Raw genomic sequence first — 14516 nt, 5'->3', positions numbered from 1 at the left:
TTGATTTTAGGGTATACTTCCCCTTTAATGATGGTCCTACCACTACCAGCTACTGACAAGTCCGTCAGTACTGAAGTATGACAAGTATGATCATCATGCATAATAATAACTACAAAAACTTTGTTATAAGTCTTTGGTACAATGGTAGGTGCAGCACAAGGGCTCACAAAGGTCACGTGCAGTGTTGCGTCTAAACTGGAGCCAGTAGTACTCAGTAGGATCTACCATGTACGTGTACTTCAACTTCAAGTCTTGCACCGTTCCAGGCTCCAGGCTGGTGGTCACCAGCTTCAAGTCAATAAATGAATAATGCCTAATGGGGTGACATCACACCTTACAGTCAGTTGGAATCTTACATGCAACCGACTTACTGACGCACGCACGTACACCACACACACACGCGCGCGCACACAGTGTGTACGACCACGATCGAGGAGCGCACGGGAGCACAGTGCGAACAAAGAGCCATTTATAAAGCATACGTATATTTTCGAGAACACAATATCAAGATCAGAAACACAAAAAGCAGGACAGGGTGAGCGGGGAATCCTACACCGACAACTCACCGCCCACACATACAAACATAATGCCAAGTCGATCTTTATCGACCGAGTCGGCAGAAAAGGGCTAAGCAGCCAAACCGAAAACAGAGCTAAAACGGGGATGTGAGCATAAATAAAACACCGGGGCCATAACGATATGGTGTGGTGGGAAATCCTGATACAACAACGAATTCAGAAGAAGATATATATCTCGGAATAGTCAACAAGATTTGGCATCTCGAATAGGGGGAAAAACGATGAAAACTCAACCCAGTATTTTGGCAGCAGAGGGATAGGTACAGTGAAGAGGTAGACCCCTGCACGCAGCACCTCAGGCCCCCGACCGTGCACGGCCAGGGGCGACACGAAATATATTAGTCCTGTGCAGTGAGGAGCGGACAGACCGCTGCTGTCAACTAACTAGTGAGCTGTGCATGTTCTTATACTAGAGAGAACGGCATCGATGCAAACCTACAGATGAAAGATTTCCAATAGAAACTGACTAAGCACGAGTGTCAGCTGCGCATGTGCGCGTGTGTGCAGAGCATAGAGAACACCACAGAGCAGCGATCAAGCGCACGGGCATTATCTTAGAAGAAACGGGTGCAGCTAAATCCTACATACATGTACATGAGCTAAGAAGCAAGCAGTGCCAGCAGCAAGGGTTAAAAAGGGAAATTCAAATACTATGCATGCGATAGATCTAAGAAAGCCATAGGCCATGTGCAATAGCATTCTCACATGTTATCCGGTAGGTTAATCATTATGGCGAAGTATGAAGGTCTGCGTGTGTGCATGCATGCATGCATGAGTACATTGATATGTGCTGTGATGTGGTGTGGTGTGTGCGTGTGTGAGAGTGAGTGTGAGACATAGAGATAGGTAGACAGATGGATAGAGAGAGGGAGACAGAGAGACATAGTGATGATGCAACAGCTCACGTGCCAAGTGGCTTTGATCGTCTGAAGAGAAGAATGTGCGGTTCTGTAAGCAAGCAAATAAACCACAATAGCATATGAGCGACATACTTCGTAAGGTACCGGAGGATGCACCCAGTGTGCTGAGAATGCTCAAGACTGCGGAGGCAGAGCGCATTACACAGAACAACAAAGAGCAAGGCTAGAAGCAGCAGACTAGCATTGTCCTTTGCCGTTCTGTGTACTTCCTAAGGTAATAATTTAGCAAATACTCAGCACCAGGAATTGAGTTGCCGTATTGATAATTCCCTAAAAAAATCCTCAGCCATTCCAAAATGGTTCAGAGTGACATGAATGACAGATACGCCTACCCTGCCATATCACTTCCGTTATCCATGCAGTAGAGCGATGTTAGAGAGGTTCCGCGCTACGTAAAGCTGAGCAATACGTAAGCGGGGCAGGAAAAACCCATGACTTCGCGAGTGTGCACTCTACTTACGGAAAGTTGTCTACGTAGAGTACGTACGTGGGCTTCAATAACGGAGGTGCCCTGTAACTGGATCGGGGGATACAATTATGGCTTGCTCTCTCTGGTTTGTACACTTCGTGTTCCATAGCTGTCATGGGTGTAGTGTATGTGTAGTTGCATGACATCATTATTGTGTGTACACCAGTCCGCAAGCGCGGTCTCTGAATCTGCATAACTTCTAGTGGAGCGGTGTTCTTTTCCCGCGCCTTGCTTGCTTTTCGGACTGTTCTTCCAGATGTACTTGTAATGGTAGTTTTCTCCGACCCTGTGATTGTGCTTTGCTGAACCCGATATAACAAGTGGCGACGAAGATTGGATCATGGCGCTGCTCGGAAACCTGGGCCCCTTCACATCTACGGATGCTGATGGCTGGGAGTCTTATCTGGCCAGGCCGGATCAATTCTACAAAGCGAATAAAATTGAGGACGGGCGGAAGAAATCTGTATTCTTGACAGTTGTAGGAGAAAGTGTTTTCAGGTTGCTAGTGACGCTGATCGCACCAGCAACACTGGATGACAAGTCCCTCTCAGAGCTGCGACAGACTCTGACTGCACACTTTTCCCCTAAGCGTCTGACAATTGCGGAACGCTACAAATTTTGGAGCCGCAGCCAGCAGGCAAGTGAGAGTTATCATGACTATGCCGCTGAGCTACGACGTTTGGCAAAGACCTGTGACTTCGGCAATGGTCTGGAAGATGCCATCCGCGACAGGTTCGTCTGTGGCATACGAGACGCTGTCGTTTGTAAAAAATTGCTGACCATCGATGCCCTCACTTTGGAGACTGCTCTGAAAACGGCTGCAGCTCAGGAGGTGGTCGATCGCGAGGCTGCGCGCTTGATGGCCGCGGGTAGATCTACCTCCGAGTCCAGCGATGTCCATGCCGTTTGGCACAAGAGACAGCCACCTGCACCTAGACAGCGAGGCAAGTCCGGAGCCAGCGCTAGCAGCACTACTGACGGGGCTGCGCCTTGTTATCGCTGTGGCAATAAGGACCATGCTCCTTCACAGTGTCGCTTCAAGGCTTCCGAGTGCCACTACTGCCACAAGCGTGGGCACCTCGAGAAGGTGTGTCGTACGAAAAAGGGCGACCAACACCAAACCAATTTTGTATGTGAGGAGCATGAAGTTGGTGATGTGTACTCGGTAGAGTCCCGTCCCAAGCTTACTGTGAATGTGATGTTAGACGGGGTGGAAACGACAATGGTGCTCGACACTGGAGCTGCAGTGAGCCTTATGTCACGTGAGACGTGGGACCGTACCAGTGACAAACAACTCGAACCGGCTAACATCAAGCTGCGCTCGTACACAGGTGATGTAATCAATGTGTTGGGTCAAGCCACAGTGGAGGTATGCTATGATGGCCGTACAACGCCATTGCCACTGCTCATTGTTGAAGGAGAGGGTGCTACACTGCTCGGAAGGAATTGGTTGCCACACGTCCGACTCGACTGGTCATCCGTGTTTGGGGTTGACGAACCTACGGATGGACTCGATTTGGAGCGGATAGTTGCTGACAACGCGACCTTGTTTGACGGCCACGTTGGTGAGCTGCGAACAGGCGCATCTACCTTGCATCTGAAAGAGGACGCACGACCGGTGTTCAGGCGTCCCTATTCAGTGCCGTACGCTGTCAAGCCCTTGGTTGAGGAGCAGCTCAGGAAGATGGAGCAGGAGCACATTATAGAGCCTGTCAAGCACAGCGAGTGGGCAACACCAGTAGTGGCTGTTCCAAAGCCTGATGGCTCAGTTCGTCTCTGCGGTGACTACAAGGTCACTGTGAATCCCCAACTACGAGTGGACCAGCACCCACTGCCGACAGCGCAGGACATCTTCAGCTCCCTGAATGGCTGCAAATATTTTGCGAAGCTGGATTTGTCGCAGGCGTATCTGCAAGTGCCGTTGGATGAGGCGACCCAGAAGATGACTACCATCAACACGCACAAGGGCCTCTACCAGTTCAATCGTCTGCCCTACGGTATTGCATCGGCTCCAGCAGTGTTCCAAGGAATCATGGACAAGCTCCTGGTTGGCTTGGAAGGCGTGTCCAAGTACCTGGACGACATCCTGATCGCTGCACCCACTCGCAGACTACTGCAGCTACGTAGTTCGAAAACTACGTATGAACACGACGGATCCGCATGCAGTGCACATAAGACTTTCTGTAGATCGATTACGGTTTTACTAACGTAATTCTGTTGTGCCGCACCTCTCCATTAGAGGGGCTTCTGCCACAAGGCACTACATATCAGACTCCAGGTCAACCGTGCTGAAGTTTCGCATGGATTTTTCGTACGGTGCAGATAGTTCTGCTGCACGTGGGTTCGAGAGTGATGTCGCAATCTCTGTCGCCAAGGCAACAATAAAATAATAATGGCGCGAGACTCAGAAATTCGAAAGTCAACATCAAGGAAGGAAAAAGGGAAAGAAAACTAATTTTGATGGGATGGAGATAATATTGAGTTCAAATGGCGAGTGGAGAAAGTTTTGGAAGCTTTGGATCTGTTTCTCGAAGATGTTTTCAATTGTTTTGATGGACAGAGTTGATGCTGATTGGTGTTGCTCCCAAGCGCTGGACCCAAGCTGGAAAGGTCCGACGTGTTGCGTACAGAGAATGGTATGAAAAATATGTACGAAACTGAACCTCGCACCCCGGCGTGGATCCCATAGGTACTTTGGCACGTAGTATCATGTAGCAGAATCTATCTATCGACACTGACTCATGAGCCAATGGCATAAGAAACTGACTTGATCGATTGAGTTGCTAAGTGGCATCGCAGATGAGGCCCACACTGGCATTGTTGTCCATACATGATTTTCATACCCCCACCCCAAGAGTGTGCAACTCCTGGTCAGTCGCAGCATGGAAGCCCGCTCGGAGGAAATCCTTAATAATTGTGTCGTTTTGGCGCAGTGTGACGAGTCATGCCGAAGAATCCTTCGAAAATTTGCAGTCAAACCGGAAAGTTTCTTCAGGGTAAACTGCGTAAACTTCAATTTCAATCCGAGTCCTCCAGTGAACAAGCAAAAAAAGCTGATGATGAAGCTTGATCTTGAGTAAGACGAAGCAGTTTTCGATTCCTTGACACTTCATCGTCTTCTCTTCAAAACTTATTATCCCTCGGGCCCTTGACAGTGCCATGAACCTTGGCATGTTTCTGGTGCTTTACTCAAAGATCATTTCAAACGACTGATGAAATTGAAAAATGCGTACAGTCCATGAAATAACAGTTGGACATCGGACATTCTCCGACCGTTTTCGGTCGTTGTCCGGGCGAAATAATTGTGCGACCAATAACGGGGCCGATCGATCTGAGACAAAAAAAATAATCATAAAAAAACGACTCAGTGGCAATGCAATATTCTTTGCCGAACCAGTTGGTACACACAACTTACAAGCTACACTAGTAACACACAAACAGTGTCCCCACTTCTTCCTGTCGATATCCATTTTAATAGGGATTCTTGGAGAAAGAACCTGTTCATGGTTTTGAGCATACCGGTATGTCCGAAATTTCTTCAAAGAAAAACTTTGAAGGTTCTTGTGCTTCTCTGCCGACCGTCATAAATGTCGAGGGCTTGAGCCTTGAGTTAAAAGCGGTTCAAGGCATAGTTGCCAGAAATCGCAAGGAAGAAATATTATTTATCTCGAATGACGCGTTATGCATGACGTACTGTAGGTAGTGACTACACCCAATTTCCAAAACTTGCTCCGATTGCTTCGATTTTGGTCTCATTCGATTCTCCCAGGCGTAGTACATAGGAAATCTGTAAGTATTATTCAAATCGGCCCAGCCATTCTTGAGTTATAGTGATTTGAAGTGCGCCAAGTTGGACGTTTGCTGGAAACAGAAATGAATGGGAGTGATGGGAGAATCGAGAACGACCGCACAGTCAGTGCATGCAGTACAGTGTACAGTGCACACGCCTCGTCACTCGAACTGCGCGTACGAAATTGCATACTTTGGTATGCTGGCGCAGAACAAATTCGCTCGTAGAGGAAGACGAAAGCGTCTCACCGCCTTGTAATTTCACATGGCCAGTAGTTTTTCGACGCTGAAGACGATGGTATAGTCCGCGATGCTGCGACCCGACCAGAACAACCCGAAATTCATACCCTGAAAAAGCGCTGAGCGCAGAGCTCCTAAATTTTGTCGTATGGAAACGGGACTTCGGGTCTCAAGGGCACGAACATCTGCTCTCTCAGATAAAGCAATTCACTCGATGCGATATTCTACAATTTGACCTGGCCACGCCGAAATGCACTGCCATGTCGGATTCTCCCATCGGAAGTATAGAAACTTGTTTCCAAAAAATCAGCGTCTGGGTGCGAGGGAGTAAAGTCACTACTGTAGGCATGTAGTCGAGCGCTGGGTGAATGCCAGTTCTGTCCCCGTGAATTCCGCGATTCCGCGGATTGCAGAACTTCCGCAGAATCCAGTAGTGCCCGCAGAATTTAGAAATCCTGCGGAATATTGCAGAAAAGAGAGAAAAACTGTTTTTTTCAGATTTCGCAAAATTTTGGTTCAGAATTTATAGGGACAACCCACTTCGGTGGGGTTGCGGAAATTCAATCTGTTTCTAGTTTTTCTATGCTCATTTTCCTTGCAGAATTGCCGCAGAATAGTATGGAAGGATTTACAGAATTCGCGCAAAATTTACTGTTTTCAGCTGCAGGATTCTGCACGGAATTTCTGATATTCTGCCGCGGAATTCACGGGGGACAGCCAGTTGCATACTCTTGGTCCCATTCATTGCACACACTGCCCCAATGATCATACAGTGACAAGTTGCCCCTTTTAGTGGCTAAGTGAATTGAGAGAGAAGTACTATACAAAGTTGTCGGTATGTACCATACTCACTCGATTAGAAGCCTCTCTCCGATTAAAGCCCCACTTGTAACGACCGTTTGAAAAAATACAAGCCCCTCTCGGACTATTATTCGCGAACCATGGGGTGACCAGGTAGTGCCATGTATGGTGAGGTCAAGTGCGTACAAAACATCACGTGCAGGTACATTGTACATGCATGCACATACCGTTACATGTCCAAGTCAACGTAGTACAGTCATGTACATGGATGTGCAAACTAACTCAGGGCCGAGTTGCTTTGAATATGAAATTTTTGTAGGGATTTGACTGGACTACTGGTATTGATTGAAATAATAAAAGCCCCTCTCAAATAAAAGCCTCGTCAACACTGGCATTGAAAAAATAGAAGCCCCCGTCTTCGAATCGAGTGACTACGGTAGTTGAATTAAACATGCAGTACCAGATTGCAAGCGAAAAGACAAAACAAAAGGTACTCCGCTGCGCACAAACCTGGGTTGTGTATCATGTAGTGGACCCATCCTTCAGATTGCTGTACGCCAATACTTCTCCACTCCTTCTCAGACATGAGCTTCTCCTTTGGCACAAGGTGCAATAGCTCCTTTGGCATAATGACATGTCTGCCCATTGAAATAGAGATCGATAGGTAGGGTAAGAGAGAGGCAAACAAAGAAATGAATGTACAGTAAGGGAAAGGGAAGTTCTGACTTTCATGTTTATTTACGATCAATACAATACTAGAAGTAACTAGTCATGTCACTTGTAGGCATCCTTGACCTGTAACAAGATCTGCCTCGGGCATAGGGCAGGCACGTTTTGAGCAGAGCAGCAACCCACTTGCATTTTGATTCTTTCGCCTCCTTTTCTTCTCAGTGATTTCTTTCATGGCTGAACTATATGTACATGGCTTCGTCTACGTAAGAGCTGCACATATTACTACTCCATTGGATTATACTTCAAGTACAATCAATCATACATTTCGTTTTCGGTTACAATCGGGGAATCGTCTCTCCGGTGAGAAGGCAACATTGCCTGAGTGAATTGAAATAAAGAAAGAAAAAAGAATACAACAACAAATGAATGCAAAAAGACGAAGGAGACAATTGCAAGTTCTTCTGACTTCATCATTTCAACGCATGATTTCAAGACCGTCACTGCACAGCAGAAATTGGCGTGGAAATAATTTCATGACCTAGAGTAAAAGCGGCCATTACCGAAAGACCCTTGCCGCCTCATGAACTACTGGTGAAACATAGAATTCATGTGCCCCCAATCAATCCGGTCATTGCATTCAGGCACATTCTGTACTGCTTTGTATTGGTTTTGGTACTATAATGGTACTCGAACCGTATGCAAGTTATTATCTCTCCTGGAGTCAGGCCTGTACCATAAAGTACTGCGAGAGCAGCCCACCTTGATTTAACACCCTGGGAAAGGAAAACTGCATGGCAGAGTGCAAACAAGTTGTACTGTGCCAGAACTTCAGCGTACTAAGGTCACGCTCCGCATGTTCTTGTGTGGAGCTCGCATTCGCTCGAAGGTAAACTGCGTACAGATTGATGCCACAAGTATAAACAGCAAAGTGTGTACAAGGTAAGTGTCACATGGCCTACATACAGGCCATCACCTCCACAACACAACCACGAAAGGGGAGTGGTGGCGGGGCGCTCATCTCGCGGTACTTTACGGTAGTAGCATTCGGGCACATTCTGTTCTACGTTGTAGTAGTTTCGGTGCTATAATGCATCAATGGTACACAAACTGTATGCAAGTGATCTCAGCTGGCGTCAGGCCTGATCGACCTGGAGCTGGCCTAGCACCCCCCCCCCCCCCCCCCCCCAGCACCGATTTGACTTACGCGAACCAACCCGACAATAGAGAGGTTCAACGCTACATAAAGTTGAGCAATTTTACGTTTAATAGTGGGCAGGAAAAACCCGTGAATTCTCGAGTTTGCACTCCACTTACGGAAAGTTGTCTACGTAGAGTACATAGATAGGGCTCTGATAACGTAGGTGCTCCGTAAGTGGATTGGAGTACAAATTGATGACTCCTTCCCCAGGTCGACCTGGTCGTACACTGCCACGTTCCGAGTTGCCAAGGGCAGCTACGTGATTCGAAAACTACGTATGGTGGAACACAGATCTGCATGCAGTGTACGTAAGACTTTCCGTAGATCGACTACGTTTTTTACTAACGTTATTAATACGTTATGCGGAACCTCTCTAATTAATTATAATAGTATGCACGAGAGGTCAAGTATTATGCACGCCACAGTCACGTGGGATACAATAAACAAAATAATGTCCTTGCATGCGTGCAGTTCTGGCGTCGTTCATGCAGATACCAGTGTGGGACGGCACTGCAAACGTGCTCGGGCAACATCTCATGCATACATGTACATACTAGTTGGACCATCACATTTTTTCTTTGGTATCTTACAGATGGCCAACTGAGGTATTCACCCGCCGTACAGTAGAGTTGCGCATGAACTGCGGACAGAACTGTTTCGTCCCTTGTGGACTCATCAGTGCAGCAAAGAGGTAAATGAGGCCAAATCTGATAGCAATGAAAAATAAAACTTCCAAAGCCAGATTTAAACCAGGCCCAAACGTACCTTGCCAGAGTACTCAAACTGACAAAACTAACGGTGAGCTCTGCCTAACGCAAACAGCGAAGACACTACCCCACACGAGAGTGCTCAACTACTACAAGAGCAGGAGCTCTTATGTATAATTACGTATGTAATAGTGTGTTCATACAATCCAGTATGAATTGTTCTAATAATGTGCTACAGCCTACAAGAAGAGCACGGCCAGACTGCTCAAAGATAAGAATGTCCCAGCCGAACTTCTTGGAAACAACATTCTTGGCACGCAACTCTGCCATATGGATGTTGTCCGTGTGCCCAAAACCAAGGCTAGCTCAACTCCTCTGACAGAGCAGCCCCGAAAACCCACCCGGCTCTTGTTATGGAGAGCTTCTTTCTCTTCGTGGAGATTTTCGAAATCCAGACTCAGTTCTACAGCTCTATTCTACCAACGATGCCAGCAGTCATAAGCACACTGACATACTCATAGTTCTACTCGTAGCAGTGAGTGTAAGCAATATACCTTTCATAAACTGTTAGAGAATCAAAAAGTCTGATAATATACTGGATGGACAACATATGGCAGAGCTCCAGAGAATTTGCTGAGCAAGTACTTTTGGTTGTGATCAATCATGGAGACATTCCATGAGCACGAATCGTAATGTGGAAAACATGAATGGTGTGATCTTGAAGTTTAATTTTACCCAACAACGGGACCTACACCAACTACAGTATCTGTGTTCACAAGTTTCAAAGTGATTGCAGGGCGTCCAGCTTCAGCGAAGCACAACAAAGTGCAAACTCCACCTTAGTATGACAGGTGAATATTACGTACCGATATTCATATAGTTCATCCGTGTACTTCGGCGAGTAATACACATTGTTGTCTCCTGTTGCCATGTTTGCGCAGTATCTAGTTCCACGAACAAACCACCGTAATTTGTAAGAGCTTTCTCCAGATAGTCATTCGACTGCAAAGACGTGTTCACCTTGGCTGCAAAACTCCGAGTGGGAGTTCTCTATTCTAGCTACTGTGCCCTTACTCTATTAGCTTTCAGTACTATTGCTGCATCCCATCGACAAAACAGAGTCACAGAAAGCAACAGCCATGCGAAGGAATGCCTGATTCTTGGCCTAATTGAGGACTATGTGCCTGAAAGGAAGTTGCAAAGACGGCATTCGGCAATGCAGTATTCATCGTACTCACACTCTGGCTACGCCAAAGTCTAAATTTTGTATACTCCCCCACGTGTACTTCGCTTCTGACACGTGCAATCGTGCATTCTCGCATGGCAAACTGATTTCGAAGCAAAAAGCGTCCACAATCGAACATTTGTATTTCCCGCGGCGCGACACAGCCACGCGAAAAATATGCATCGATCATCATAAAAATAATACGATTTGCGATGAGTACGATACGGGTACGTGTACGATACTCAGTGTGATGTCATGCTATAATCGCCTAGGTAACGAGTGAAGCGTTGATTTTTTTGTTGTAGCTTGCTGGGTTCTGCGTTTGCAAAAATGTAAAAGAGAAATGGACTTCGATTTGGAAAGTGCTTTTACTAGTTTAGTTGATCCTTGGATTTCGGGAGGACGGACGGCCGGCAGTAATGGCGAAAGCTATAAACGATGTTAGCGTTCCAGAAGACTTGGGTCTGCGGGAAAAGCTACTGCTGGAGAAACACGCGGACTATTTGGCTACGTATGGAAATACTGAAGAAGGGAGTGAGCACGCATACGAATATTGCGTTACGGAGTACCTGCGGATGAGCGGCGTTTACTGGGGCCTGACTTGTATGTCACTACTGGGTCAGCTGGATAGAATGAACCGTGTGGAGGTAGTGTCGTTTATACGCAAGTGCCGTTGCGATAACGGTGGTTACAGTGCTAGTCCTGGTCATGACTCACACTTACTCTACACACTGAGTGCAATACAGATTTGCTGCCTGTATGATGCCGTGACGGAGTTGGACGTGGATGGTATTGTCGAGTATGTGGCCGCGTTACAGCGGGAAGACGGCTCGTTCAGTGGTGACCAGTGGGGCGAGGTTGACTCGCGGTTCTCCTTCTGCGCACTGGCGTGTGTCACGTTACTGCACCGTCAAGATGCTATCGACGTGCGGTCGGCAGCTGACTTCGTTGTACGGTGCATGAACTTTGACGGTGGATTCGGCGTAGTCCCGGGCTCGGAGTCGCACAGTGGCCAGGTCTTCTGCTGCGTCGGTGCTCTGGCTCTGGCAAACCAGCTGGACAGTATTGATGCAGATACCCTCGGCTGGTGGCTATGCGAGCGGCAGTTGCCGTCTGGCGGTTTGAATGGCCGTCCGGAGAAGCTACCCGACGTCTGCTACTCTTGGTGGGTGCTGTCCTCGCTAGCTATGATTAAGCGCCTTCACTGGATCGACAAGGACAAGCTGCGGCGCTACATCCTCGCCTGCCAAGATGACGAGACCGGCGGCTTTGCCGATCGTCCGGGCAACATTGTCGACCCGTTCCACACACTGTTTGGCGTCGCATCTTTATCCTTGTTAGGTGACACAAGTGTTGAGAAAGTCAACCCGGTGCTGTGCATGCCCCAGTCAGTATTGGACCGTGCCAATGTTTACCTTCTATAATTTGCTGAAATTCTGCATGCTTTCATGATTTTAACCCTATTTTCAAAATATTCGAAACATTCGTCACCTTTTTTTTTAGATTCCGTTTTCAAAATTGTTGTCGTTGCTCTTGAAGTTGTATATTATATATTTCATGCATTTTTAGATCACCACTTGAGGAAAGGATGTACCTTACTCCGCCATCACGTACATTATAGCACTCTGAGCATTGAAATGGGATGAGGCCAACTGGGAATGAGAGGTGGAGATGTGGCCTTGCACCAGAAATGTTTTTTTTTTAAACATATTCGAGTAGCATTAGCAGACAAAAACAACAGCCATACCTCGCTTGTCCAGTCTTTTATATGTTTACTTTGCATGACCTCAAATGGCAGCAAGCAGTTCAGCTGATATTCAATTCTAATATGCTTAGCATAGTATGCTATGCTGGAAGAATAACTGATAATAAGGGAATCGGTAAATGAGATTGAACTGATGCTTCCACAGTAGAAACCTACAATGACTGTGCTCCTAAATTTAAAAAAATAGTACAAAACAATGCATCCATTTTCGAGAATACAGTCATACCGTACATAAACGAGAAATCAAGGATCGTATTGAAAGCGGAGAAAGAGTGTGTGGAACTAGAGTGTTCCGAAAAAAAAGCAGCAAAATTAAATCCGAGAACCTTGAAAATTGTGCTGTGCATGCCCACGTGTGTGTGCCCGTGTGAGTGTGTGTGCGTGTGTGTGTGTGGTGGAGGAGGATGCTGCCTGTGAGCATGCATGTACTCGTGAAAGAGTGGGAGTTCTGTTTTGTACACATAACATAAACCTACTTCGAAGTATGAGTGTTGCTGAGCACCAGTGTTGGTGCTGACATTTCAAAATGACGACATCAATGCTATTACAATACAAACAGAATATAAGATGGGCTATGGCCAGTGAATATAAACTTAATTTAGTATCACCCACCAGCAGCAATGGGTAGTACTTAGCTGCTTTCAGCTGCCTTAGGGCTTTCTGTTCTAACAACAGCCACCATACGATCCCACCACGGCCTCATGGGTGTATTCTCCATTAGGTCCTTGAAGGCATCAAACCCTTCAACTGACGTCAGGGTACCAAACACGGCAAGATCAGCCATGTTCGGCTTCTCGCCACCGAGAAACTTACGATCGCCGACGGCTTCCATCCACTCGTTGCCACAGTCATAGAGCGATTCACGCACGTCCTCCTTCAAGTTGTATCTTTCCTTCAGGCGGCCGGCAAGCATGTACATGACTGTTGCGCCAATTACCTGAGCAGCCACTGCTTCAAAAAACCCAAAGTTACCCACTGAAGAGATGTAGTCAAATGCCTGCTTGGCTTCAGCAGCACTGCGATAGATATTCGGTGGCAACATGTGAACAAAGGTGTCGTCAACCCACTTTCTCCACCTCAGCTCCTCCTCGCGTTTGGCTGCTATCCTCTCCTTCTCGCTGAGCGTGGGAATTAAGAATTTGTCATCGTAAATCTCGCTCTTGCGTCCATAGCGCTCTCCTTCATGATGCGGGAAATGCGCATTCAACTCTTCAAAGGTGACTTTGCCCTTTGATAGTCTGTAAGATTCCAGGATACTAATAATGACGGAGGACTCCACTAGCCGATAGTCACCGGCCATCAGGATAGGAACCTTGCGGAAATCGGCGGGCAGTTCACTGCGAGAGATCGGGTTCACCTCGACGATTTCATACGGGATTTTGTGGTAGTCCAGATAAGCTCTGACTTTGGAGCTGAACGGGCACGTGTGATACTGTAGAAGCTTGAGTTTGGGAGCCGCCTCTCCAAACATACTGTTGTCAGAGATCTCAGCAGCAGGCAGAGTTTTGGCCTTTCTTCCACTTACACTGTCCATCAGCTTGGCCAAGAGGGGATACTTTCCAAGGTCATTTCTGATTACCAGTGCCATGCCAATCGACGCGCCTACGCCCAGAGTAGCTACAGCTGCTCCACGCACCGCCCATTTCCTCCATCCACTGCCCTGCGACTGATTCGTGCTATCACTAGACAGTCTTGCCACTGATCCACACTCAGACTTCCAAACTTGATGGCTTTTGCTCAGTGCAGATTTCGACTGGTTTCCGACCGAAGTCAGACCGCGTCGAAGCGCCGAAGAGCAAGCCACACCAAGCATATTTAGTACTTGACAGATTTTACACCATAGAGGACAGATTCTGCCACAGTCATTCAGCGTGAGGTCAAGCCATGGAACATCAAAATACAAATATCAAGAAGCAATTATTTTGTGATTCTCAACAAAAGTGAGTTTGAATTATGTAAAGACTGAACTGCTGTTACGCAACATAACAAGCACATCGACGTGATATCCTAGTAGTAGTACTAGCGCTATCGATCGCTGATCATCATAGGGTGCAGTCAGTCACTTGCATGCACTGCACTGTAGCTGTGAGTCTGTGACGGAGGCTGCACGTGACGTGTTGCCATGGACTTAGCCACAAGCGGCAGTCGCGCG

The 14516-nt window shown here is 47.1% G+C and overlaps 3 protein-coding genes across 4 annotated transcripts; 1 reads left to right on the top strand and 2 right to left on the bottom strand.

The window, feature by feature from the left end:
• Positions 1 to 971: 971 nt before the first annotated feature.
• Positions 972 to 10627, bottom strand: LOC135817349 (cyclin-dependent kinases regulatory subunit-like). Of its 2 annotated transcripts, XM_065330518.1 has the most exons (4): positions 10395 to 10627; positions 10241 to 10318; positions 7308 to 7435; positions 972 to 1526 (listed from the first exon to the last, which is right to left on the bottom strand). In XM_065330518.1, exons 2-4 carry the CDS (start codon positions 10303 to 10305, stop codon positions 1480 to 1482), a joined length of 240 nt encoding a protein of 79 aa, XP_065186590.1. In that variant the 5' UTR covers positions 10306 to 10318; positions 10395 to 10627; the 3' UTR covers positions 972 to 1479. The 2 variants fall into 2 exon arrangements, with proteins under 2 accessions (XP_065186590.1, XP_065186589.1); XM_065330517.1 differs by having other exon boundaries at positions 10241 to 10625.
• Positions 10628 to 10925: 298 nt separating this feature from the next.
• On the top strand, positions 10926 to 12212 carry LOC135817347 (geranylgeranyl transferase type-2 subunit beta-like). The gene has a single exon (XM_065330515.1). It carries the CDS (start codon positions 11019 to 11021, stop codon positions 12021 to 12023), a length of 1005 nt encoding a protein of 334 aa, XP_065186587.1. The 5' UTR covers positions 10926 to 11018; the 3' UTR covers positions 12024 to 12212.
• A 135-nt stretch (positions 12213 to 12347) lies between these two features.
• On the bottom strand, positions 12348 to 14299 carry LOC135817346 (prostaglandin E synthase 2-like). The gene has a single exon (XM_065330514.1). It carries the CDS (start codon positions 14175 to 14177, stop codon positions 12996 to 12998), a length of 1182 nt encoding a protein of 393 aa, XP_065186586.1. The 5' UTR covers positions 14178 to 14299; the 3' UTR covers positions 12348 to 12995.
• Positions 14300 to 14516: the final 217 nt, after the last annotated feature.

The sequence above is a fragment of the Sycon ciliatum genome, chromosome 5, assembly GCF_964019385.1.
Source record: "Sycon ciliatum chromosome 5, ocSycCili1.1, whole genome shotgun sequence".
In the NCBI taxonomy this organism is placed as follows: Eukaryota; Metazoa; Porifera; class Calcarea; order Leucosolenida; family Sycettidae; genus Sycon; species Sycon ciliatum.
The sequence above is the reverse complement of the archived record's forward strand: the minus strand, read 5'-3'. Positions and strand labels throughout refer to the sequence as shown.

Coding starts and splice junctions, on each gene's coding strand:
- LOC135817349 (XM_065330518.1), bottom strand. CDS start 10,305: ATGGCAACAGGAGACAACAATGTGTATTACTCGCCGAAGTACACGGAT. Junction 7,436..10,240: donor GATGAACTATATGAATATCG/GTACGTAATATT, acceptor TTCAATGGGCAG/ACATGTCATTATGCCAAAGG. Junction 1,527..7,307: donor CTACATGATACACAACCCAG/GTTTGTGCGCAG, acceptor GCTTGCTTACAG/AACCGCACATTCTTCTCTTC.
- LOC135817347 (XM_065330515.1), top strand. CDS start 11,019: ATGGCGAAAGCTATAAACGATGTTAGCGTTCCAGAAGACTTGGGTCTG.
- LOC135817346 (XM_065330514.1), bottom strand. CDS start 14,177: ATGCTTGGTGTGGCTTGCTCTTCGGCGCTTCGACGCGGTCTGACTTCG.